A 26,805-nucleotide genomic window follows, 5' to 3' on the forward strand; every position below is an offset into this window, starting at 1 on the left:
CATGTGTTGTCTGGAATGACTTGTTTATATAAAGAGACTACCATATAAGAGGGCACGTAGATGTCTTGGCAGGTTGCTGAAACCACCACGACGGGCGTAGGCTATGGATAATGACAGATAACGTTAGTGTCTTCAGTGTCTGCCTCCTGTCTGCATATTAAGTATAAATGTTTAAGCCATACTTGGAGTGTAAAATAAACATTTTTTTTGCCAACATGCTCATTCCAAATGGACCTTTAATATGCTCGTAGTCAGAGCTTGCCTGTCCTTGGTGTATGCATGTGTGTATATTGTCATACTTTTTCTCCAGGAGTCAGGTTTGTGCACCTTTTATGGGGAACACAGAATTACCTATTCCTGTATGCCATTAGCTCGTTTATTCAGTACACTAATCTGTTTATCAGTAGGTCAGTAGATGTTACCAAATTATATGTGGCTTTAAAAAAAAAAAAACCCTTAAGGAAATTTCCAGTAATAAACCTTTGCGAAATATTTCTGTCTGTTCAATGAATTGTGAACATGATGTTTACCACTGAAAGTACTTAGTTGAAGCAATTAAGTAAATCCTTGTTTGTGTCTGATAATATTGGTTGTAAATTTGATCGCATCTTCTGTGATAAAGCACAGCAACAGCTGGTAATTGCTTTTAACTGATAATAATGCAGGGTGATGTGTTATCTAGAGCATTAACGGGTGCGTATCAAACACCTTCCTTTTACGGGTTAACGTCTGTAATAAAATTGTCTAGGCAACAGTAATTATGGTGAAGGAAATGGATTCACTTGTATGCTGGAAAGCAGTTGCTTGTCACTGATACCGTTACTGCATTTTAGAGTAGAAGCATGCCGCTCAGTCTGCAGAGTAAATGCCCATGGCTTTACATGCAATATTAATACAAGCTCTCGTACCTCATGCTATAGACAACAAATTATTTGTTCAATCCTGTGTTTTGTAGCGGTGGAAAATTAATTTTCTGACTTATTGTCTATGGTGTTATACAGTGGATTGTAAAATACTGGATTAATTCTTCACTTCATTTCTATGGTGTGGGGTGTGTACAGATGTGGCCAGCTGTGCCTGCAGTGAAGTACTGAGTAAATGAAATGACTGCAGCAGAGAATTTGCTGGAATGGATGGCTACACTAATAAGTGTGGTCAGCTTAAGCTTTCAGCTACACTCAAATGCTTTTCCTCTGTTTTTTTTTTTCCTGGAGAATTTCTTTCATTCGATTTTCACTTTCCTGTTTTGTCTGTCAGCTTTGTGATCAGCCTGCATGTGGATATATGGACCCTTTATGCTCAGAGTGCCAAAGCCATCAATATTCATCCTGTGAGAATGAAGCTGCTGCTTGATTGATAGCACCTTTATTCCTTTTGCTCTCAGCTCCTTGTCATCATTCTTTATGTTTTTCTTCATTCCTCCTGCAGATAAATGCAGATTATAGGATGTGCTAAATCATTACAGTATGATGGCTTTAATCAGTGCTCTCAACATTTTTTTATATATAAAGTTTTATATATATAAAAGAAGTAAATAAATAAAAACTCCACATCTGTGCTAATCTTAAGCTGTATATAAGCCGGTGTTCTCTCCTTCAGGTGTCCATGGTGTTGTCCGCCCTCCAAGCAGGTAACAAAGGCACTCAGGCCTGCATCACAGCCGCCAGCTCTGTCTCTGGCATCATCGCTGACCTGGACACCACCATCATGTTTGCCACTGCAGGCACACTGAACGCTGAAAACGAAGAGTCCTTTGCAGATCACAGGTAATTCTCAGCTGAGCTGAAAAAAAAAAAAACGTGCATTAGAGATTAGTTACGTCATTTTTTTTCTTATAAACATTGTTTGAACATCATGAGCATGTCTATAATGTGTGATTATTTTCATTTGACACAAATTAGGGAGAACATTCTGAAGACAGCAAAGGCTTTAGTGGAGGACACCAAACTGCTAGTGGCTGGCGCAGCATCCAGCCAGGAGAGACTGGCCCAGGCCGCGCAGTCCTCCGCCAAGACCATCACCCATCTGACAGACGTGGTCAAACTAGGGGCTGCCAGCATGGGCTCAGACGATCCAGAGACACAGGTATGTGGGAGGTCAGAGTGTTTTAGATTAGGCTGCATAGCTTTCGAGTTGTTTTGTAACTCAAGGAGTTCGGTGTCCTTCTATTGCTTAAATCTGTTTGTCTATGTATTTAATTTAATTTAGTTTTTTTTAAGATCCCTTTAACCGTAAAATAAATTCCACTCACCTTGTCACTAGATCTAGTTTTTATTAACAATAATTGTTTAATAAATTCATGTATTTATTAGAAGTCATCTATTTGTTTTGTGATATTTTCAAGGGCAGAACACATGAAACATACTTATTGAGTTTTATATTAAACCCATGCAGTTCAACAGACCACATCATAGAAGCTAATAACTATGATAAATATAATAACTATAATGAGAATAGTGCGTTATGACTAACACCACTGTAACGAAAAGAATAATAAATTGCAGACCCTCTAGCAATGCTGAGAACTACAGAGCTGAATTGTACCATCACACACTGTGTTTCTGTCTAACTTTAGAATTTGGGAAGGATTTACCACTTAATAATCATAGTGCTGAATTATGCAGTGGACTTTGACTAGTAACAATTCTAACTAACGTAGCCTTGGGTATGTAGAGCAACAGTTATGCAGAAGGTACCATTTGGGACACAATTATTATGAACAAGCTTCTATATACCTCTCACTCGTGCTCTCTTTCTCACTCTCTGTCTGTCTACCCTGCTTTTGACTCTCTTTCTCTCTCTCTCTCTCTCTCTCTCTCTGTCTCTCTCTCTCTCTCTCTGTCTGTCTGTCTCCCCCGCCTTTGACTCTCTCTCTCTCTCTCTGTCTCTCCCGCCTTTGACTCTCTCTCTGACACTCTCTCTCTCTCTCTCTCTCTCTCTCTCTCTCTCTCTCTCTGTCTCTCTGTCTCCCCCGCCTTTGACTCTCTCTTGCCTTGATCAAACATATCCTACTGAACTGCAAAGCCTTTGATATCATCTGTTTTTTCATAGATGTGTTTAATGGAAACATTTAGGAAAGTATCAGCTGAACACATTGTAGATTTTCTGTCTTGCTCTAAGCTGAAACGTCTTGTATACTTTTGTAAAGTCTATGTCTGGTATTGTTTACACTCCTTGTTTACTCACCGTGAAACAGCCTTGTTGCTGACATGACTAAACAAACAAAATATCTCTCTCTTTCTCTCTCTCTCTCTCTTTCTCTTCTCTCTCTCTCTCTCTCTCTCTCTCTCTCTCTCTCGTTCGTAGCGTGTTTTATAACCCCACTTGTTTCTAATTACAGGCTGTGTGTCCTTACTGCTCTCTTGATTTCCTTTCATTGTACTTTTCATCTTGGTCTTTGTTCAGGTGGTTCTCATCAACGCCGTGAGGGATGTGGCCAAAGCTCTTGCCGAACTGATAGGTGCGACTAAGTGCGCAGCAGGAAAGCCAGCAGATGACCCTTCAATGTACCAGCTAAAGAGTGCTGCCAAGGTGTGTGTCTCTCTGTGTGTTTGTCTGTGTGTTCAGACAGTCTCTGGTTGTCTCGGATGTGTGCAGTGCCTTCTCCTCAGGCTGTGTGCCTCAGCGTGTGGCCATGATTTAGCCCTGGGTTACACTGATGGGTATCACAGTGTATCTGTGTGTGTGTGTGTATGTGTGACTCATCAGCCACACAGCACGGAACCCAACTAAGCTGTATGTGATCACAGCACGTCACGTGGGTCTGTCGGTCTAAAATTGAATTCTATCTGTCAATCTAAAACTTTATTCACCAAGTACAGTACACTGAATGAACTTTTTCTCTAGCTCACTACCTACAGAGAGAACAAACAGCCCAGATTTTTTTTGCCATTCTACTCGCCCTTTAATCAGTTGCATCCATCTGCAACTAGTCATTCACTGTTCACTTAATTAGGAACATGTGTATAATCAGCCATGCATGAAGTTATTCAAACAGCCAATCATGTGACAGCATGGAAATGCATAAAAACCTACAGATATTACTCAAGAGCTTCATGATGTTCATATCAAACATCAAAATGTGGAAAAAATTCTTTCAGAAATGGTGTGATTGCCAGGTGGGCATTTATTTCAGAACCTGATGATCTCCTGTGATTTTCAGTTGTGTATAATAGTATAATAATAAATCCAGTGAGCAGCAGAGCAGGAGTACAGAAGATCCTGTGGATGGCAAGTCTATCGACTCGGGGAGTATTTTGTGCACACTGTGCAATTTGGGGAGGAAAAAAAGAAAATGGCAAGTTTCACTCTTCTGAATAGGTAGTTATCTTGCAATTGAGGAGCTTCAGCCAGCAGTGGAACTGACTATTGACTAAAAAAAACTGAAATGCATCCCATAGAAAGTCTTTTCAAATGTTTGAGATTTTTCCTGTATTTTTAAATTCATCTAGTGATACTTCTGAACATTATTCATTAGACTCTGGTTGTCTGGTTATTTAAATCTGCAACTGGTGATTTTATTTAGCATTTATTTCTAATGAGATGAATCAGATTGCTGCTTCTGTGACTTATATGCTTGGTTTTATTCCTACAATATATGGAGTGTTAAAGCTACTCATACCTTGTACAGCTGTAGTGCATGTCGAGTTCAAGGTGTTGCTCTGGGCTGCTATCGTGGGTGTATCCTTCTCTTGTAACCCATTCATTCATCTTCAGTAACTGATTTATTCTAGTCAGGCTTTTGCCAAAAGCCATTCTGGGAACGCTGCGTGAAAGGCAGGAATACACAGCGAATGGGGCACCAGTCTATTGCAGGGTAGCATGCACGTGCACACACACACTCTCTCTCACTCACTCATTCACTCTCAGCATCTTTCTAGGAGGTAAGATGAAACTAGAGAAACCCATACAGTCACATTAATCTCAATTTAGGAACCAACCAGGGACCTGATGTCCTGCTGCGCTAATTTTTTTTCTCATAATGTAATTTACAATTATTTATTTATTTTTGTACTTTTAGAATGAATCCAGTACCTCTCCTTTCAGCATTGTGTTGTACTCACAAAACTTCACATCATTTTTTTCTGCCATTTCTAAAACAGTCATTTATTTCTTATTTAAACACAGCTGTGTCACTTTTTTCAATCTAAACACTATTCTTACTCACTTTGAACTGAGAGCACTGAATCTTGGAGTATACAGACTTTAATTCAGTTTGATTGTCCTAACTCCTAAAGCCATTTGACTGGAACATTGATCCCTGCTCCCCCTGCTGGTTGGAGGGTTAAAGCCCAAAGAAATTAGCAAAGAAATTTAAATATAATTTAAAACCTTGCTGATAAGCTGTTTGCTTTCTATCTCTCTGTGTTTTAGGTGATGGTGACCAATGTGACCTCTCTGTTGAAAACGGTCAAAGCTGTGGAGGATGAAGCCACTCGTGGCACGAGAGCGCTGGAGGCCACCATTGAGTTCATCAAACAGGAGCTAACGGTACGTCATAGCGGAAGGGTAATAGGACGTAACTCTAGAGATATAAGCAGGTTTCAGAATCATTGTGTGTTTATTAAAACGATTTGTGCCTTCGCATTTGCTTAAGCTATTTAAAGTATCTCAACTCGACTGGATTTAATAAAATCAGAACTTAATGAATCTTTCCCTGCAACAGGGGAATGAAAATGTCAGTTTATTTGGTTTGGTATAAATCTAATTAAATGACTAATATGCCTCTTTTTTTTCCAATTTAGCCGTGATTTAAGATCAGTTAGTTTTAGCCTAGAGATCTAGACTTGTATCTGTGTCCAGGTCCATCTGTTATATTTTACTGAGGTACTTTGTGGAATGCTATGATATTCTGGAGTCTAGTCTCCACCTGCTCGTCTCTCCCTTCTGTTTCACATAGCAGTAGCACAGGGGCAATTTGAGCAAGAGTAGGATGAAGCCAGTAATGCTCAGTGCCCAGCTCTGCCTCTAATATCCTTTTAATCCTTATCAGAGTTCCCCCAGGAGACCAAGAGCATTGAACAAGCCTTATGGTGCATACAGAAAACAAACAAAAGCAGTCGCCGCTAGAGAGATGTTAATGATGCACTTCCATTGTGCGGATGCAAACCTGCACTGATTCCAGTTCAATTTTTGGATTATTGAATATTTATTGGGTTATTGAATTATTAAATAGTGCTGTATCAGGAATTCGGTTCCATATCCATCAGGTGATTACAAATAACATGGACATGTGCAGTAGATCTTCAGGATTATATCACAGAGGTATGGAATAGACAGAAGATTTATTTTCTGTAACCGCAGCAGCTCTTATGGACAAATCACAGGTTTATATTATGCTTCTAATATCTTATTGTTTTTATAGTAACGCTTACAAGGATTTATATGCTCTATGCTCCACATAAGTGGATTTTAAGTGCAGAATAGTGATTGATAGATATTGTTCTGTGAGACATTTTTGGACCGAGTCGGTTTTTGGAATTGTCAGCTTTTTGGAGTAGTCAGAAGAAACTTGAATCTTAGGTGATTTGATCATTTTTGCAGGACTTTTATATAGAAATATTGTCGGTTCAATTGATATTTAAATGGTGGCATGAGCTCAGATCAGACTTTCACCTTAATTCAAGGGCATTTATTTCCAAATTTCTATTTAATTCAATTTATTTAATGAAAGGTCTGCATTTTGAGCGCAAATTTATTATACAGCTAAAACAGCAGTAAATTTGTTAAAATATTTCTAGAATAAAAGCCTATCATATGCTTAGAGACTGTCCTAATAGCAGGTGTAAATTAATATTATATTAATAGAATAATAATGGAATAATATTTCTTCATTTTTGGACTTAAAAAAAAAACGAAAGGTGTCAGTATAATGTTTTTCTTTACACTGGTATTCACCTGAATTTTTATACGTGCAGGTCTTCCAGTCCAAGGACACTCCAGAGAAGCCTGCCACACCAGAGGAGCTCATCCGCATGACCAAGGGCATCACTGTAGCCACAGCCAAATCCGTGGCAGCAGGCAACTCTGGCCAGCAGGAGGACGTCATCGCCACTGCCAACCTGAGCCGCAAAGCTATCTCTGACATGCTGCTCACCTGCAAGGTGCTAATGGCCCTCGCTCAACAATCACATTCTTCATCTCTCTCTCTCTCTCTCACACACACACACACACACACACACACGTGCCCAGATGCACATTTGAATCAACACAAGCTTTCATTTATTTCGGCAGCTTTGGCACTGATCTGCATGGCTTCAAAGGAAAGGGGCTTTGGGGCAGTGTAACCACAATTTACTCCCCTTTACCAAGGTCACATTGACCTAGCCTTCAGTTTATACATCCAAATGAATTTATTTTTTATTCATTTAACCTTTGGTTTAAAGAGCAATAGTAGCGTTACTGTTTCACCATGTCCATTAATCCTATTGAATATACACTAGCTGAACAAGTTATTAGGAATTCTGTCCATCTGTTCATTCATGTAAATATCTAATCAGGGTATCATGTGGCAGCTCGGTGCATAAACACATGTAGGCATGAGTCAAGATGGTCTGTTAATATCAAGATCAAACATCAGATTGTGACAAAATAAAAAGTGACATCAGTGACTGCTACAGTAGGTGTATAGTTATTAGTGACTGTGACAGGCTGGATTGTGTATTTCACATTGCTGATCTACCTCAAACTGATAACTGTCACTATAAGAACACCCAGTAAGTAGTAGTTCTGTGAGTGGACACAGAATCTTGTTATTGACATGTTCCAACTGACAGGGAGGATATGGAAGTAATCTGTACAGTCCCTATTTACAACTTATTGCACTATTTGAAGAAAAACATCTCTAACCCTAAAGAGTTCACACACACGGTTCTTCACTTCCAGAAAGGGGTTGTTAATAATTTGGTTGTTGAGTTAGTACACATAGTTAACATGCAACAGTTAACCGTTATTGTGACTGACTTTGATGTTCAGTGGTTTGTTTTGTTATGTAAAGTATTCTTGTATTCTGTTGTTTGTTTGGTTGGTTTTTGAGACATGATGTGCATTTTTACTTAGTCTGTCTTTCCTCTGCAGCAAGCTGCGTATCATCAGGAAGTGGCTGAGGATGCGCGGAGCAAAGCCTTGCTTTATGGCCAAGAGTGTACCACCGGATACATTGACCTGCTCGAACATGTTCTACTGGTGTGTGTCTCTGCGTGTGTGTGTGCGTCTCTGCGTGTGTGTGTGCGTCTCTGCGTGTGTGTGTGCGTCTCTGCGTGTGTGTGTGCGTCTCTGCGTGTGTGTGTGTGCGTCTCTGCGTGTGTGTGTGTGCGTCTCTGCGTGTGTGTGTGCGCGTCTCTGCGTGCGTGTGTGTGCGTCTCTGCGTGCGTGTGTGTGCGTCTCTGCGTGCGTGTGTGTGCGTCTCTGCGTGCGTGTGTGTGCGTCTCTGCGTGCGTGTGTGTGCGTCTCTGCGTGCGTGTGTGTGCGTCTCTGCGTGCGTGTGTGTGCGTCTCTGCGTGCGTGTGTGTGCGTCTCTGCGTGCGTGTGTGTGCGTCTCTGCGTGCGTGTGTGCGTCTCTGCGTGCGTGTGTGCGTCTCTGCGTGCGTGTGTGCGTCTCTGCGTGCGTGTGTGCGTCTCTGCGTGCGTGTGTGCGTCTCTGCGTGCGTGTGTGCGTCTCTGCGTGCGTGTGTGCGTGTCTGCGTGCGTGTGTGCGTGTCTGCGTGCGTGTGTGTGTCTCTGTGTGTGTGTCTCTGTGTGTGTGTGTGTGTCTCTGTGTGTGTGTGTCTCTGCATGTGCGCGTGTGTGTCTCTGCGTGTGCGCGTGTGTGTCTCTGCGTGCGCGTGTGTGTCTCTGCGAGCGCGTGTGTCTCTGCGTGCGCCTATGTGTTTTTGTGTTTATCTGTGTGTCTGTTGTTTGTTTTTGTGTGTTTTCGTGTGTCTGTGTCTGCGTGTGTCTCTGTGCGAGTCTACGTGTGTATCTGTGTGTCTTCATGTCCGTGTGTGTCTGTGTGTCTTCGTGTCTGTGCAAGTGTGGGTTTTAGTAGTGTTTCTACTAAATTGTATTTCATAGTTTCATTATTTTTAAATCACATAATGGAATAATTGTGGTAAACTCTACATTGTGTTCTCCCACATCATAATCCATAATGCTTTGCATTTCTTATTGGCTCATTAGGACACAGTTGTCTCAAGTAAGTTTTCTGGTTTCTCATAAGAGTCAGCGCCCAACCTGCTTCATCAGGATTTAGGATTATAGAATTATCTTTCTATAACACATCCCAAATTATGTTATACCTCTTACACCAGAGCATATTTGGCAACTATTTTAAGTACATAATTGTCTGTCTTTTTCTGTGGCAAGCCATATACAATTTGTCATACACTACTGTTTAAAAATGAGCTTTTAAGCAATGTTATATTTGAGAATATAACAGTGCTGTAGTATAACTACTTTTATTCAGGGGAAAATATTGTAGCATCCTGTTTACATGTCCACTTGAATAATCAGGTAACTGCTGAAATCAGAGAGCGATCAGATTAAAAGTAAACACACTCTCAGAGAGCTCAGCTGGAGTTTGTTTTTGTGACCGTCTTCAACAGATTGATTTTAAGTAATTCATTATGTTCATGTGGTTTCAGGTTTTGCAGAAGCCTACAGCGGAGCACAGACAGCAGCTGGCTGTACTGTCAAAAAAAGTAGCCAGTACTGTCACCGAGCTTATCCAGACTGCTGAAGCTATGAAAGGTAAGAAATCACAAACACACATGTGTATGTATATGTATGTGTGTGTATGTGTATATCTGTTCTTAAACTGTTTGTGCTTAAGAACAGTTTCAACTGGTGAAGCCACTGCGATCACCCCCTCAAATTAAAATTCAAAACTCGAAGACTAAGAGTAGACCTACAGTACAAGTTCCTTCCCTGTTTTACAGAGTGACATTACATCAATAAGGCCACACACTTTGAACAGTGTAAACTCTCCCTTTTCTACTTTTAAATTGGTTTATAGCAGTACTGGCCTTAAATCAATTAATACGCAGACGCAGTAGTTGGTTAAATCTATAATATCGACCGTACTGATCTCTGTTTTGAGAAGGCAATCATCATCATTAGCCAGGTAGCTTGTTGCTAATGTTATTCGTTATTGCCCACTGGCTAGCTTGTTATTAAGGCTACATGCTATTGTCCTCTGTTGTTGCTGTGCTTCAATTTCAGTTGAAAATGTTGAATGAATATTTCAAGCTCACTACAGTAAAACAAAACAAAGTGTCACCCAAGCCTGTAACTGTAAAAGTGAGGTAAAATGAATACAGTACTTTGAGGTTTTGTTTGCTCTGTCAAAGCATGTAAAGACATGCTTTCAAGGAGGTGTCCGTGTTGTTTCCCTCTTCTCACATCAAATGTCCCAATGTGGGAAACGACGTTATTACAGCTCGTAAATAATCATTTACGAGCACAGCAAACAGAGAATTGTAGTGCATGGTATAATGTATGGCATGCACTGTAAATCACAAATGGGTAATACCTGAACTTGTTCCTTATCTTATTTAGTGAATTGTCTTTGCTGTTATAGGAACACAAAGAAATGCTGCTTTAAGCATTAGACAGGTGTTTGTTGACAGATCCTTAATCAGACATGCTATAAAAGCCAAACGCTACTGGTTAAATTGTATGTATTGTGGAGCTGTATTGAGTAAAGCCATATCAGAGTTAGTAGTAATAAGCAGTATATTGGGATGAATTGTATCTGTGTGGGGTTAATAAAGCCGTTGGCCCATTGGGCCTCCCATCTTCACTTCTTTAATACTACTGTTTTCATTTCCTATGCTGCAGACGGAGGTGAGTATGAGACAGCATGAATGTTGGAGTACACACACACACACAGAGTACGGGAGGGGGTAGAGTTCTCCAGGGTTTGGTATAATCCCCAAAAACCATCTGTCTGCCTACACGAGCTGTTAAAAAATGGAGTATTTTATAGGCACTTAAAAAGTCAGTAAAGAATGAGGATAATCCATCAAAAACACATTTCCACAAGCTTCACTTAAACAGTACAGTTTGATTAATGCAAGGTTCCATCTTTTTCTACACAATCTCCCTTATGTAAAGCATCCTATCGTTTATGTTTTGTGGCTTATTTGGTTTTACTCTGTAATATCTTTTATTGTGTATACTGTACAGTGTTTTCATCTATTTTATTTTTTTCTTCTTGTTTTGTTTTCCACTTTAATGGACTTTGTTATTCAGCATGTTTTCCATCATCATGTTTTTAAATATGCTTTATAAATGAAACTCGAATGCACTCAGCCATGACTCTGCGTCCGCTTTCCAGGCTCAGAGTGGGTGGACCCCGAGGACCCTACAGTAATCGCTGAAACTGAGTTGCTGGGAGCCGCCGCTTCCATTGAGGCTGCAGCTAAAAAACTGGAGCAGCTTAAGCCCAGAGCCAAGCCGAAGGTATCCACTCATCCCTGCTTCTCTCTGTACTGTATTCAGAAACACTTTTCCTCAATAACACTGTCCACCAGCCATACCTGTGTCAAATCACTTCCACCTGGCCTCCGGGTGCTGGAATGTGCTGTTGGCTGGTATGGGAAGTTTACTGCTTCCAAAGGAATGTTAGATATTTTATACCAAGTATTGCAGGCTTAGAGACACATGTTTCAGTTCTTTCTTTACAAACTTTCATACTCTTTACTTTAGGAGCTCTTTCTTTCCTTATCTACTGGAACTTTTGCATCTTTTGATATCGTGAAGATTTTTTTTTCCCTGATAGATTTATTCAGATCTGTCTGTAGCTCAGGAGAGAAAGGAAAGGTCAGAGCTTTCTAAGACAATTTTTCCAGAAGCATTTTTATCATCGGATCCGTCTGCGGGAAACTAAATCTGTCGATGCTTTTTACTTCGTGGTTATGACTGTAAACCAATTTTTAGCATTTTCAGCCCAATAACATAATGTTATCACAGTGAATGCAGAAATGGCTGTAAAATTAAACTGTAAAGTTGTGATGTGACTAACTGAGCTGTTGATGTAAACTCAGATGGAGACATTTTGTGGCTTTTATCTTCTTTAAACTAAAATCTCAAACATCTACTGTAGCCCAGAGTCAGGTTCCTTATAATACATTTCACTTCTGTTTTGCAATACCAATGATCTATATCTATATATTGACAGATAAATTATAGAGAGAATTTACAGAAATTTTGGAATTGGCCTGTGACTAGTGGGACTATTTCAAGTCAAGAAGCTTTTATTGTCATTTCAACTATTGACGCAGTGCACAATGAAATGAAACGTTTCTCAAGGACCACGGTGCTACGTTAAACATCAGAGGGCTACATAAGACAAAACAGAGCTATATAAAACAAAAAATAACAAAGATCTAAGGACTAAAAAGTAAAGTGCATAGTATGCAACCTGTTGCAAGACAGACAATGCAAACAATATAATACGCTACAGGATGGATAGATAAAATATAGCACCGACCAGAGTACTGATAGTAATGGCATGGTGCTAATAGAAATTAGTAAACAGAGGGTTGTAAACATATGTACACACACTACCGGTTTCTCTCTCTTTTTTAGTTTAATTTTAGCAGTTTTTGTGTTGGCTTGGCTGCTGTAATTGTCTTCTGAAATTTAGCATGAGTTATTAGTTTCAATGTTCAGCTTTATAATTCTGGATAGTGTTGTTGGACTGTGCAGGTCACTGAAATAATGGAAACCTGCTCTCCTGTTTCTGGAAGCTTTCAGTGATAGTTCATTTCTTGTGACATGATGAATGATCATGCTGGAAATGGCCATCGAGTTTGGATGAACTGTTACCTTGAAGAAAGGACCTTGGACAGAAGCGGCTTTCTGATGCGATGTGTTGTGTCAAATAGGTCAAGTTAATAAAGATACTAGACACTAAGAAAATCTGTAGTAGGAGTGTTCCCCTATTTTGCGAGGACATAATGAAATAGGAATGTGTTGGATGACTTGGATCAGAGAGATAAGTTCTTCTTTATTGTCACTATACGGAGTCCAGCGAAATTAAAGCAGTCCTTACAGTTCAATTCACTTCAGCTATTTATGTTTAATTTAAATAAATACATTTAATAAATTTAGTTTAGGCTTTTACAGCCATTTTGGGTTTAAAAGCAAGTATTCATTATATTTGGAGCACTAAGCAGATACAGATAATGACATTGTGTTACATCTTTATTATATGTTGACGGATTCTTGGTTGATACTCATCGCATACATATCCTGCACTAAATCCGGTTAGGCCGGGAGCTGTAGTCAGCTGGGTTGGTGTTTGAAGTCAGTAGTGTGCTTGAAGAGGTGAATACTGTGGCGTGCTGTGCGGACTTTATTGTATTGGCGTAATTCCATGAAAAGAGAAACATCTGGTAGATATCCAGATGTGGATCTCCCTGATTTGAGCATATTAATCTTTTTATGGAAAGCTAGTCACATTCATTGTACACTGGTGTCCTGCATGCCTCTACACACGTCCCTGACATTTGTTTCCTTTACGTTTAGTTTGAAGTGTATGTGATTATCAGGGAAGACCGGGTTAACACTGTTAGTGTGTGACCTACTCTCAACTGTTTCTGTGTCTGTTTGCCATCTTTCATGTCGAGAAACTTCATGTCTCTTCCAAACTGTTGCCCCCTTTCATTTTCCTCTTGTCTTTCTCTCTCTCTCTCTCTCTCTCTCTCTCTCTCTCTCTCTCTCTCTCTCTCTCTCTCTCTCTCTCTTCGTCCTTTCCTGTCCACCTCTCCTTTCTTTTTTTTTTCTTTTTTTACCCCCATGTTCCTTTGTTCATCCCTTATTGCTTATATTCCCCACCACATCTCCCCTTCTCGTCTCTCCTGTCCTGCTCTCTTCTCCACCATGCTCTAGAGGTCAGCTAGACCTGGAAGCCTTCACTGCAGGGCTCTGTCTGATATGTTTGATATATTAGGTTGTTATTCAGTCCAACTATATATCAAACATATTCCTACAGTGTCCCGCCCTGTCTCCAGACTCGTGTGCACTGTGTGCTGTGAGTGAGAAAGCCTTTATGCCCTCTAGTGTGGCATGCTTGCTGGTTCACAGTCTGTTATCACTCAAAACCCATTTACAAAAGGTGTCCTATGAAGGGCTTGGCTGCATGGAGCAATTTGGGACTGAAAGATGATTCAATTGCTCCTCATAGCCACTAGGTGTCACCCTGAAAGAGATGCAGGAGAAATTTAAGCTTGGAATAAATCACCCTTTAGGAGGGTTTTACAATGACAAGCTTCCTTGAGGGGTTTTCCAGCGATAACTGTGTCTCTTTGTCCCTTCAGCTGTATGCATAGATATTATGCATCCTACAACACCTGAGCTGTACATGAAGTAAATAGAGCTACCTATTTACACTGACACCTGAGCTCTTATTCATTTAAATTTTTGATATGCTGATGTAATCACTGCCTCATTCTGTTCGCAGCAAGCAGATGAGTCGCTGGACTTTGAGGAGCAGATCTTGGAAGCAGCCAAGTCCATCGCAGCAGCGACCAGCGCTCTGGTGAAGTCTGCATCAGCTGCACAGAGAGAGCTTGTTGCCCAGGGCAAGGTAATGCTTCAGACATGTAGAACGGCCAGTGATTATTTGTATAGCTAGATTTCTGTGTGCCCAGTACGTTATCTGTATGATGATAAGTATATACATTTTTGAATGATGTCTCCGTTCGGTTCTCTAGGTGGGCTCTGTTCCAGCTAATGCGGTGGATGATGGCCAGTGGTCTCAGGGTCTCATATCAGCAGTGAGTTGTTTTTGTTTCTTTTTATTATTATTTTTTTTAATAAATTATTTTTTGCCTGCACTTTATCTCCAACACAGCTAGCTGTTTGATCCTAAATATAGGCACAAACAAGCGATTCCTTGTGTTAGTTAGTATAACCAGAAATAACTGAAGTTTAGCATTCTCTTTTCATTTTATTGATTTTATTTATTTATTTTATTTGCCTATTTTATTTTGCCCCAATTCCCATTAAAGTCACTTGTTTTAAAGATCATGCGGCTATTTTTTAGAATTGAACTTCACACAAAAAAGTAATAAAGTTTTAATTACTTTAATTATATCCAGATTCTCAGAATATGCAAATAGGAAATTCCATCATCCTTACACTTTCTCGCTCTATTCCCACGATTAATTGGTGTAACACCAGAAGATGAGCATTTTGCACAGCCACACAGTCCCAGCCTGTCATGAGAGCAGCAGTAAGAAACCGACAAAAACCTCTGCAGGGAAAAATCTCCCCAGTTTAGGCAGAATAGTGTGGCTTTACAATGACGATTAATTGCTAAAGCTCATGGAACTGACTATGTTTTTCGGTCCTTCTCTGCCACGCAGGCTCGTATGGTAGCAGCCGCTACCAGTAGCTTGTGTGAAGCAGCCAACGCCTCAGTTCAAGGTCACGCCAGTGAGGAGAAGCTCATCTCGTCTGCTAAACAAGTAGCAGCGTCCACCGCCCAGCTGCTGGTGGCCTGCAAAGTGAAAGCTGACCATGACTCAGAGGCCATGAGGAGACTACAGGTCTAAAATGCTTTTCAAACCATGGGTGTATTTGTTTGTATATGAGTGTCTTTGTTTATTCTGAAAGTTCAAGCTGCAAGTTCTGCATGTGCTTTTGCTCCTTTTGCTTATAATAGCTTATTCTTGATGTCTACAGGCTGCTGGGAATGCAGTGAAGAGAGCGTCAGATAATCTAGTGAAGGCGGCTCAGAAAGCTGCCTTTGACAAGGCCGAAGATGACAGCGTGGTTGTCAAGACTAAATTTGTTGGTGGAATTGCCCAGGTAAGACCTCTCACTCTATATGATGTTAGAGAAGTGAGAAGTTTTCCTTCAGGCTGAACCTAATAGTTATTTTCTCTATTACTGACACTATAATGGCAGTAGCAGTGATGATAAACTACCAGAAACCAGTTAAATTTGGGCTTTTTTTATTATTATTATTATTATTTTCACATTTGCTTGTAGACATTCAGACACTTCTTATACATTCAGTTTTGATTATGAATTGATTAAGTGTAAAACACAAACCTCTAGCAGTTGTCCTCATCAAAGCACCGTTTATCATTTTCGATATTGAATATACCAACAGTTAAAAGTTTAGAGAAACTAATATTTTTCCTCTGCCCTGTCAGTGGCTGCATTAAGAAACGCTTTTCCCATTACTAATGATGTTAAAATATCTTATAGTCACATAAGTCAAAGATGCAGCAACATTTCTGACAGCAGTTTAGTTGATTAGCTAGCAGTGAAAATAGAGATTGTATGGGTATTCAATAGGGAGTCATTACCTCTGTCACATTAGTTTCGACCTCCGCCATCACTCCCACCATCCGTTGAATGAACGTCCGATGCAAATGGCACGCAAAATTGGAAACGCTTCATTCGTCATCTGATTCTAAAATATTTCCGTGAGATGGGTTTTTTTTTTTTTTAAAAACAATCCACCAGGAAACAAAGCCATCGCGGTGCTCTACTTCCCTCATGGAAGAAGGAAGCCGTTGTGTTTACTGCGACATGAGGATCAGCACAACACTGAATATTCCGAATTATGTGAAGTCTATAGTTACACACCTGTCTGTTTTTATTCTCTTTGTTTGTTAGAATTTTGTAATTTTTTTTAAATTTTTTTTTTTTAAGAGACGTTGACGTTACACAACTAAACATGATGCTGAACAAAACAAACTGTGATTGGTTGCTTTACATGTCAGTCAGTTGCGCTCTTGGTTGGTCATTGGTCAATTAAAGTTGCTATGGAGGCCAGGCCTTCTGCCACCAGTCTGATAACGTGTCAAATTCCATTACATCGTATTCTAAAGATCTTCATGCTCTTTGCCTTGCTATTTAAATGAAAGGCAAATGCTCCTACACTATATACTGTAGGCTTTGTGTTAAGTGCTATGCAGAAAGAAGTACCATTGCACACTTGACATGTTCACTGTCAGACACTCAGTTAGATCAAGTCAGCTCAGAGTTTCAAGAATTTGATGCATCTCATTTCACTTGTTGTTATTGGTTGGATTATTCTGTCTATTGTCAGTGTAGACCTAAACAGGTCTAAACAGCAGAGACCTAAACAGCAAACGTCCTTGTGTATGCTCTCTGTGTAAAGATATTTCTTATAATCCAACGAGTACAAATAAGTGCTCATGCAAATTAAGAAGAATTATAGCAGGAATTTGATGGAATATAAAGTTTTACAGACGTGTATACAATACTGCATTTCAAATAGTTGCATAGCACTTACAGTGAGGTTCGACACTAAAGTCCCTCTCAGGCAGCGAGGCAGGAACCAGACCGCTGTAATAGTAGGAGGAAATGCAGCTTACACAACAAAAAATATTTGCAAATTCAAATCATTGAAAATACACAATTTTACACAAAGCATGCAAAAATGCACATGGTCCAGAATCAAGCATGTGCTGCAGTTTGTTAGGTTTGAGCTTGACTGAAATGAAATGCACTGAAAGCTTTGAAATCAGTAGCACAGTGACAGTAATGCAGGTGAAGTGTAATAGCCTGTGCAATCCACTGTAGGGCTTTAGACAGTTTTTTAATCTTCTTTAAGCTGATTGCTGATTGGTTGGTTGACTTGTTCATGAAAGAAGCAGACTGACTATCGCTTCTCGCTTGCAGATCATTGCAGCTCAGGAGGAGATGCTGCGGAAGGAGAGAGAGCTGGAGGAGGCGCGCAAGAAGTTGGCCCACATCCGACAACAGCAGTACAAATTTCTGCCCACTGAGCTGCGGGAAGATCAGAGCTGAGCTCTGTCACCCAAACACACACAAACACACACACCAAATAATATAGTCTGAGATCAAAAGTGAGCATGTCTGCCGCTGGTGTTGGATCATTAGCCGTGCTAGAGGCTCCTCTCGTACACGGAGATGCTCATATCATGATGTTTTAGGATGGGAGTGGTCCAATTCCACCGATTGGCTGTTTTCTACACCTGAGGGTGGTGCTTTTGATTGTAATTGGTTGCTCTTATATAGGGCTACGTGTCTTGTTTTTCTGTCATCTCTTGCTGCAGATTTTTTCTTTTCACGTGATATGCATTTACCTGCTGTGTGTGCGTGTGTATATGGGTGTGTGCAAACAATCCATCCAAGCAGTATGCCAGATCTAAGACTTTACTATATTAACAATAGCATTTATAACACTACCGTTCAGTAGTTCATTTACACAGCTTGAAAATACACCGAGAGACAGTCACATGTACACGTGATCTCTGCAGTGAAATGAACGCGAGTTGTATGAACCTGTGATGTCTTTACAGTAAGACGTTTTTGTTGGCAAGCTTTCAGAACACATTATTTAGGATACATTTGCTTTTTCACTGGTGTGATTACTACGCAACAATATTCATTTAAAGCCTTTGCTCAAGCACTACATAACTTAAAGCATATCATGAAGGCCTAAAAAAATCATTGTAGGATTGTGCTGTTCACTTAGAATTAGCTTTATTCTAAGACTAGGGAAAATGTACCTCTGTGCTTTGTTGTATTATTTATTGATAGTCGCAAAAGCTCCTCACCAAAAGCATTACAGTTACAGATCTGTTATATTTCAGCAAGTAGGACTGAAGCAGATATCGTTACGCCGTGTTTAAGCACTCGTGAATACCTCAGACGTGTTTAACACACTTCAGACATCTTTATGACGGTGTTACACACCTGTCTCTTAGACACAGTGAAGAGAACTCTGCATCTGTCAGGTTCCTCTTCAGACACCAAACACACACACACACACAATCAGACTCTTGAGATCTAAAACAGTAGTGGTTAACTGATTTTGAGGGTGCATGACTCAGAAAATACAAAAAAAAAAAAAAAAAAGGAAAAGAAATAAGAAAAGATGCCCTAGCACTTCAAGATTTCTAAGATGCACTGATATTGTTTGTATTCCGGTGTACTCTCTTCTGCAAATAACACGTACGCTTCTCGTGGTAGACGTTAGTGAGAAAATTAGTGGCTTCCTTTCAGATGGATATCTAGTTCCTCTTGTTCGATTGTTGTTTGCATATTAAGGATTACACAACCCGGCACTTCAAAACACTACATATATCAAACTGCAATACCCCACCTCTTAAATTTGAACTGCGGTGTATATTAGTGCCTTATATTGTCTGCTCTGATACAAGTCGCCCCTTTTAGGCTTATCAAAGACTCCAATCATAACCTCAACCACTATAAGAGAAACAATAAAGATTCATTTTTTGGTCAGTGGAAAAGGGGCGACTTGTAGCAGGAAGTATTAATGTGTAGTTTTGTCCGACTTCCGAGCAGTATAATCAGCGTACCTATAACAGCTACTGACTGCTGTTTGTTTGATTCTGCTCTGCCATATTCTACTGTTCCAGATGTGGCCTGATGCTCTTGCCTTGGTAGATTGCTCAACTGCCAGCTGTATTTCACTCTTAGGGGCCGTTGATGTAACAGCGTCACTCACTCCTCATGCTTTACATTTCTAGTGAGTCAAGAAACAACACTGCATTCCATGCACATGTATCTTACACTTTTCAATTGACCCAATCAGGAACTGCTGATGCCACAGTTTGCTCCGAGTTTCCAAACAGAAAGCATATGAGAAACATACATATTGCTGTGGTTTATTTGGTGTGGTCTTGTAAACGTTTTATTGCTGCAATCCTTCTCGTCTTCGTAACCCAATATTGCCTCCCGTTTCCTGATCGAGGCTTAAATGGAAGTCGTCGCAATTATGTCTCAAATAAGAGTTTTCTCTCCAATAAACCACTACGTATGAAGGGTTTGTTTATATTTACTAATAAATGTAATGAAGATATTGCAATATGTGGTTTAAAATGTGATGTCTTTTAATGGAGCAGAAGGGAAAAAAAAAGAAAAAAAAGAAATAGCTCCTTCAATTAACCTAGAATTTTAGGGCCTTCTTTAACCGACTGAAATGGTAAGAATAAAAATGAAATAATTATGATGCTGTATGTAAAATATTTATCTGGTCACGAAAGTATTTTTTGTATTCACTGAAAATAAAGCGTTTCAACAAACATTGTTTTTGTCAATGGTGCTTGTTTGATTCTGTGCCTGCTGACATTCCAGTCTATTTTAATGTCATTATTTTTCCATTGGAGTTAAACAGTGTTTGCCAATGGTTTCCTGTTGGCTGGTCCAAGAGGGCAGCAGAAAGACACTCCAAACTCATTTACTCAAGCAATTCCAGATCAATCTATGACCACTAAGCAGCTAGAACAATATTTATATAGGCAGTGATAGGGTTGTATAGTATAGGATCCTGTACGTTCACACACATTCTCTCCTGTAGGTGTCGCTGTAGTCAAGCTCCCTTTCTGCTTTGGGAATTAGTAGAGAGCCAAATTTCTGTCTGTATGTCCAAATAAGGACATAGGGCACTTTTGCTCCTGTACACATACTAGAAGATTTTATCTGACCCACTGTTTTGTAAATGTCCAGCATCAGAGCAAAAGGTGTTTAGAGATACAAAGATCATTTGAGTCCTGTTTAATTTTTAATAAATGAATAGAAATTAAAACGACAGACAATATTCTGTTATACGTATACATTAATTAATAAAAAAAATAAATGTATACATACTTTAAGAGGCCCAAAAAACATTGATGTAGGGAATAAATTATATTTTGTAGGATTATTTACAAAGGGGGAAAATTTTGAGTTGTATTTGCATAAGTATTCACCCCTACTGCTGTGAAACACCTAAATTAGCTCTGGTGTAAGCAGTTGGCATCAGAAGTCACACTATCAGTTGAATGGAGTTCAGCTGTGTGCAGTTAAAGTGTCACAGGACACCTGTTCTTGGAAGGCCAAATTCTCAAATTTTGTGAAAGCTCAGTGAACCAATATTTTTATTTTTTTTTTAAATGGAAGAATATAGCACAACCATGATTCTACCTAGAGGACACCATCCACAAAAGTCAGGTGATTAGGAAGAGACAAAACCAAGAGGCTGGTGATGTGACTTCTGATTAGGAGTTTCACAGCAACATTGATGAGATCTTATGTATACACAACTTTTATGTTTTTGTTTAAAAATCATTTTGTAAACTATTTCTGTCACTTTAATGTTATGGTATATTTCATGTAGGTCCATGACACTGTATAATCCCTATTAAGGTCAATTCAATTCTAGTTTGTAGCTCTAATAAAATTTAAAAGGGTCATGGTAGTGAATACGTATGCAAGTTTAACTGATCTTCCGGCTTTTATCACTGAAATATTTGTTGTCTGTTTGTTTATTTTATACTGGACTGTATTATTCCTGGATTGCAATATGGCAAGTGGTGGAATTTTGAGGATGGGGGAAAAAACTGTTCCTTCTATGAGCTGTGTCTATTCAGGATTTTTTTTAATGATCTTATTTGCTGAAAATTTTAAAGTACAATATAAAAAAAGAATACATTATGGTGTTTAAAATGAAGGAGTGGTTAAATACAATAAGCTGTTGCTTAAACCTAATAGTGTCTCTCTATGTAGCACTTAAACACCTCTGGAGCCCTTACAGTAAAACTCATATATCCTCTGAAGTCAGGCCAATGCAGCACCATATTTCTCTGTAGTCTAATATTGTACATTTTTCCAACACTCAAAGATCCATCTCTTATTTCCTACAAGAATTTGGAGCATTTTTTGTAAATGAGAGGTTGGGTTGGGTACTGTGTTTAGCTTGCTCTAGTCTTACACCACAGGAATGAAGCTGGTACTGAGATGACTCAATGGTCTCATAAAGCAGCACATGGATGAGTGCAAAAATAAAATGGCTAACATGCCAAAATGCAGTATAATGTACTCTATATATAATCCATTACTATATATATATATATATATATATATATATATATATATATATATATATATATATATATATATACTGTATATATATATACATATACATGTAATATTTTGTGTTGTCATGAGTTGCACTTTTTAAAGATTGGACAGGAATAATAACTGTAAATGAATTAAAAAACAGTAACGTAGAGCTACGTATGTGATTTATGTAAAACTGCATACATGTTTAAAGGACCACACTAAAATGTGAATAACTGTGTAATTCAAGAAGAGTCAATTTAAGAAGTGGAAACTTAGCATCATAGCACAACCTCATGATTTTTTCTCATCTAACTCCATTCTAGCCTCCCACTGCAGCAACAGGGGCTGTTTCATGTCTACCATAGAAACCTGAGAAATAAAAGATTTAAGAAAGATGAACCGTCTTCATGCTTCATGCATGGAAAGGAATTTTATGTGAGTGGCTATTGTTTCGGGGGCACTATGGCTCAGTGGTTAGCACGGTTGCCTCACACCTCCAGGGTTGGGAGTTCAATTCCCGCCTCTGCCTTGCGTGCCTCGGGGGTTTCCTCCGGGTACTCCGGTTTCCTCCCCCGGTCCAAAGACATGCATGGTAGGTTGATTGGCATCTCTGGAAAAATTGTCGGTAGTGTGTGATTGCGTGAGTGAATGAGTGTGTGTGCCCTGCAATGGGTTGGCACTCCGTCCAGGGTGTATCCTGCCTCGATGCCCGATGACGCCTGAGAAGTTCGGATAAGCGGTAGAAAATGAATGAATGGTTATTGTTTCTTCAGTCATGCAGTTTAACTCTAAACATGTACAGGAAAATGTCAAAGAAAAAGGAAATATGAAGATATATAGTTTTTTTATACATGCAATCTAAGTCATCCACTCATTTATCTTCAGCAAGTGAAACATCCTGTTCAGGTTTGCGTTGAATCCAGTGGCCTGTCCCAAGAACGTGGTGCATTAAGGCTGGCAGCCCATGCAGTGCACCATACATGACCACATTCACACCTACTGTACAAATCATCTGCCAGCATGATTTTAAGAGGTGTTAGGAAACCAGAGAAGCCAGAAGACACTGGGAGAACATGTGAAACTCCACACAGAATATACAGTTGTATGCAAAAGTTTAGGAACCCCTGACAATTTCTATTAATATATATTTGGGTGTTTGGATCAGCAATTTCATTTTGATCTATCAAATAACTGAAGGGCACAGTAATATTTCAGTAGTGAAATTATTGGATTAACAGAAAATGCACAATATGCATCAAAACGAAATTAGAAAATAGGTGCATAAATTTGGGCACCCTTGCCATTTTGTTTATTTAAATACCTGTAACTACTTAGCACCGATTAATTGGACCACACAATTGGGTTGGTGAACTCATTAAGCCTTGAACTTCATAGACAGGTGCATCCAATCATGAGAAAAGGTATTTAAGGTGGCCAATTGCAAGTTGTTGTTCTCTTCGACTCTCCTCTGAAGAGTGGCAACATGGAGGCCTCAAAACAACTCTCAAATGACCTGAAAACAAAGATTGTTATTTGTTTTTATTATGGTTTAGGGGAAGGCTACAAAAAGTTATCACAGAGATATAAGCTGTCAGCGTCCACTGTGAGAAACATAGTGCGGAAATGGAAGACCACAGACACAGTTCTTGTTAAGGCTAGAAGTGGCAGGCCACGTAAAATGAGAGGCAACGGTGAAGGATGTGAGAACAGTCAAAAACAGCCCACAGACCACCTCCAAAAACCTACAACATCAACTTGCTGCAGATGGTGTCATTGTACATCGTCCAACAATTCAGTTCACTTTGCACAAGTTGAAGCTGTACGGGAGAGTGATGTGAAAGAAGCCTTTTCTGCACACACGCCACAAACTGAGTCGATTGAGGTATGCAAATGCACATTTGGACAAGCCAGTTTCATTTTGGTATACGGTGCTGTGGAGTGATGAAACAAAGAGAGTTATTTGGTCATAACAAGGGGAGTTATGCATGGCGGCAAAAGAACAAAGCATTCCAAGAAAAACACTTGATACCCACAAAAATTAGGTGGAGGTTCCATCATGCTGTGGGGCTGTGTGGTCAGTGCCAGTACTGAGAATCTGGTTAAAGTTGAGGGTCAACTCATGGTTGATGGATTCCACTCAATATCAGAAGATTCTTGAGAATAATGTTGAGGAATCAGACACAAAGTTGAAGTTACGCCAGGGCTGGATATTTTAACAAGACAACAACCAAAACACTGCTCAAAATCTATTCGGGCATTTATGCAGAGGAACAAGTACAATGTTCTGGAATGGCCATCCCAGTCCCCAGACCTGAATATGGTTGAACATCTGTGGGTGATTTTGAAGCGGGCTGTCCATGCTCAAACCTAACTGAACAGGAGATGTTTTGTAAGGAGGAATGGTCCAAAATACATTCATCCAGAATCCAGACACTCATTACAGGCTATAAGAACCATCTAGTTGCTGTTATTTCTGCTAAAGGAGGCTCTACTAAATATTGATGTCATTTCTGTTGGGGTGCCCAAATTTATGCACCTGTCTAATTTCATTTTGATGCATATTGTGCATTTTCTGTTAATCCAATAAACCTCATTTCACTACTGTGAAAACCGTGTCCTTCAGTTTATTTGATAGATCCAAACACCCAAATATTTATAAATAAAAATCATGGAAATTGTCAGGGGTTCCTAAACTTTTGCATACGACTGTAACCTGAGCTCAGGAGCTAACCAGTGGCTCTGAAGCTGTGAGGCAGCACGTGTCACCCCCAGCACTATAACTATTTCTGCTCAGTAATATAAATGCATATTAAATATACAACAGTATTCTTGTTCCATGGTTAATTACTTCCATTTTGTAATTAAAACATTCAACATTCAAAGACCCATCTTTTAGGGTTCTAAACCAATCTTATTCCAGAGAGTGAATACATTCAGAACAAATACAAACTTTAAGTCTAGCACCTGATCTGGTTCTTTGGTTGTATTTTTTTGAGAATCTCTTTACAAGTTTAATATAGAACTCTATAACAAAGAGTTTCATTTCAGGAGAAAGTGTCAATTTTTTCCAACCAATTTGTTTCTGTATTGCATTTTGTGAAATTTTGAAGCATTGGTGTTCTGTTCTGACTTGTCATATTTTGTTGGTGAAACAGCTGTGAAAATATATTAGATTTAAAAAAGAAAAAAACACCAAGAAGCCCAATACTGCTACTATTTACTGATTGCTGGTGTAGTCTCGTAATCTCTGTCCAATTGTAACCCATGGCAAAACATTTTGCTTACTGTTTAAAGCAAATTCCTCTACATAATCAAAAAAGCAGGTATTAAAGATTTCCAACATCATCATACTCTAAAGCTGAGGTCTAGCTACAATTCATTTATGTGTAAAACAGAGGCATGAATGAGCTCATTTTTAAAATGGAAGCAGAGGATTGATGACTTTTAAACACACTCACTGTACACTGCTATGAGTGGGAAGAGTTCAGAGTGTAAACTCAGAGGACAGTGTGAGCAATTGATGGAAGCGAGTGCAGGGTTATGGTGTAGAGTACATGACTATTTTAGGCCTGGTCTCTGAGGGGTTACCCGGCATACAGCACATGAGCGTCATCTACCTAAACACGCACTCCGAGGAACAGAGCATGGAACCCACAGGACTACTAGCCACTTTTTCATAACCTGGGAGGCTGCTTACTGTCTATGTTCCTCTAGCATTTCCAAATACAGACTACATGCTGGAATTCCACTCAAACTTTCTTCTCCCCAGCCTCCCTCTCTCTCTCTCTTTCTCTCTATCTCTCTCTACCTCTCATTTTCTCTCTCTCTCTCTCTCTCTCTCTCTCACACACACACACACACACACACTCTCTCTCTCTCTCTCTCTCTCTCTCCCTCTCTCTCCTTCTCATTCTCTCTCTCTCTTTTTCCCTCTCTCTCTCTCCCTCTCTCTTTCTCTCTCCATTGACAGTGCACACTGCACTTTCTACTGTTACTGCATGTAACACAACTGTGCAACAATATTCTATTTCTTTCATATTATTTCTTATTTATTCTTATTTCTATCTATTTCTTATTTTTAATTTAGTTTATTTCTATCCACAGTCTAGGGAGGAGTAGGATGAGCTTTTATTTCTCTGCAAGTTATGTACTGTATATAAATATGTATTCAACTGGATAAATATAAATTCAAAGTTATTAGACTGGAGAGCTAAAACTGAATATATCTGTAAACAAAGGCTAAGTATTGAAAAAAGCCCCAGCCTCTATTCTTCATATGATTCAGTACATTGTTCTTATAAGCTCTGGTGATGCTGTTGTTCTAGATTAATTAAGTCATTTGTTGTATGTTGATATGGATGCAAAAACTGAACATAATATTGATATTATTTCACCTATGAAGGATTAGCATAATATCTTATTAATCTATATGATTTTACAGATGTGCTAAGATCTTAGATGCATAATACGGTTATGTCTTTCTTTTCACTCAGCAAAATCTTTATTCCCTAGGACTAGATAATGACACTTTGTATACTCTCACTCACTCACTCATTTTCTACCGCTTATCCGAACTATCTCGGGTCACGGGGAGCCTGTGCCTATCTCAGTCGTCATCGGGCATCAAGGCAGGATACACCCTGGACGGAGTGCCAACCCATCGCAGGGCACACACACACTCACTCTCATTCACTCACGCAATCACACACTATGGACAATTTTCCAGAGATGCCAATCAACCTACCATGCATGTCTTTGGACCGGGGAAGGAAACCGGAGTACCCGGAGGAAACCCCCGAGGCACGGGGAGAACATGCAAACTCCACACACACAAGGCGGAGGCGGGAATCGAACCCCCAACCCTGGAGGTGTGAGGCAAACGTGCTAACCACTAAGCCACCGTGCCCCCCACTTTGTATACTGTGACTCTAATATCTCTAAAATATTGTTCAGTTTGTTTGACACCAG

At 39.5% G+C, this 26,805-nt stretch overlaps 1 protein-coding gene across 2 annotated transcripts in view; it reads left to right on the top strand.

The window, feature by feature from the left end:
* tln2b (talin 2b) overlaps positions 1–20,042 on the top strand; it is a 113,160-nt gene extending 93,118 nt beyond the window's left edge. For both annotated transcript variants that reach the window (XM_060886306.1, XM_060886307.1), the window contains 13 exons: positions 1,600–1,766; positions 1,902–2,085; positions 3,406–3,531; positions 5,374–5,490; positions 6,918–7,103; positions 8,077–8,184; positions 9,621–9,726; positions 11,315–11,439; positions 14,444–14,569; positions 14,697–14,759; positions 15,351–15,533; positions 15,670–15,795; positions 17,647–20,042. In XM_060886306.1, the coding sequence (XP_060742289.1) occupies positions 1,600–1,766; positions 1,902–2,085; positions 3,406–3,531; positions 5,374–5,490; positions 6,918–7,103; positions 8,077–8,184; positions 9,621–9,726; positions 11,315–11,439; positions 14,444–14,569; positions 14,697–14,759; positions 15,351–15,533; positions 15,670–15,795; positions 17,647–17,775 (1,746 nt within the window). In that variant the 3' untranslated portion in view covers positions 17,776–20,042. The remainder of the gene's footprint in view (positions 1–1,599; positions 1,767–1,901; positions 2,086–3,405; positions 3,532–5,373; positions 5,491–6,917; positions 7,104–8,076; positions 8,185–9,620; positions 9,727–11,314; positions 11,440–14,443; positions 14,570–14,696; positions 14,760–15,350; positions 15,534–15,669; positions 15,796–17,646) is intronic.
* The last annotated feature ends 6,763 nt before the right edge of the window (positions 20,043–26,805 follow it).

This window comes from Tachysurus vachellii, chromosome 14 (genome assembly GCF_030014155.1).
Source record: "Tachysurus vachellii isolate PV-2020 chromosome 14, HZAU_Pvac_v1, whole genome shotgun sequence".
Lineage (NCBI taxonomy): Eukaryota > Metazoa > Chordata > Actinopteri > Siluriformes > Bagridae > Tachysurus > Tachysurus vachellii.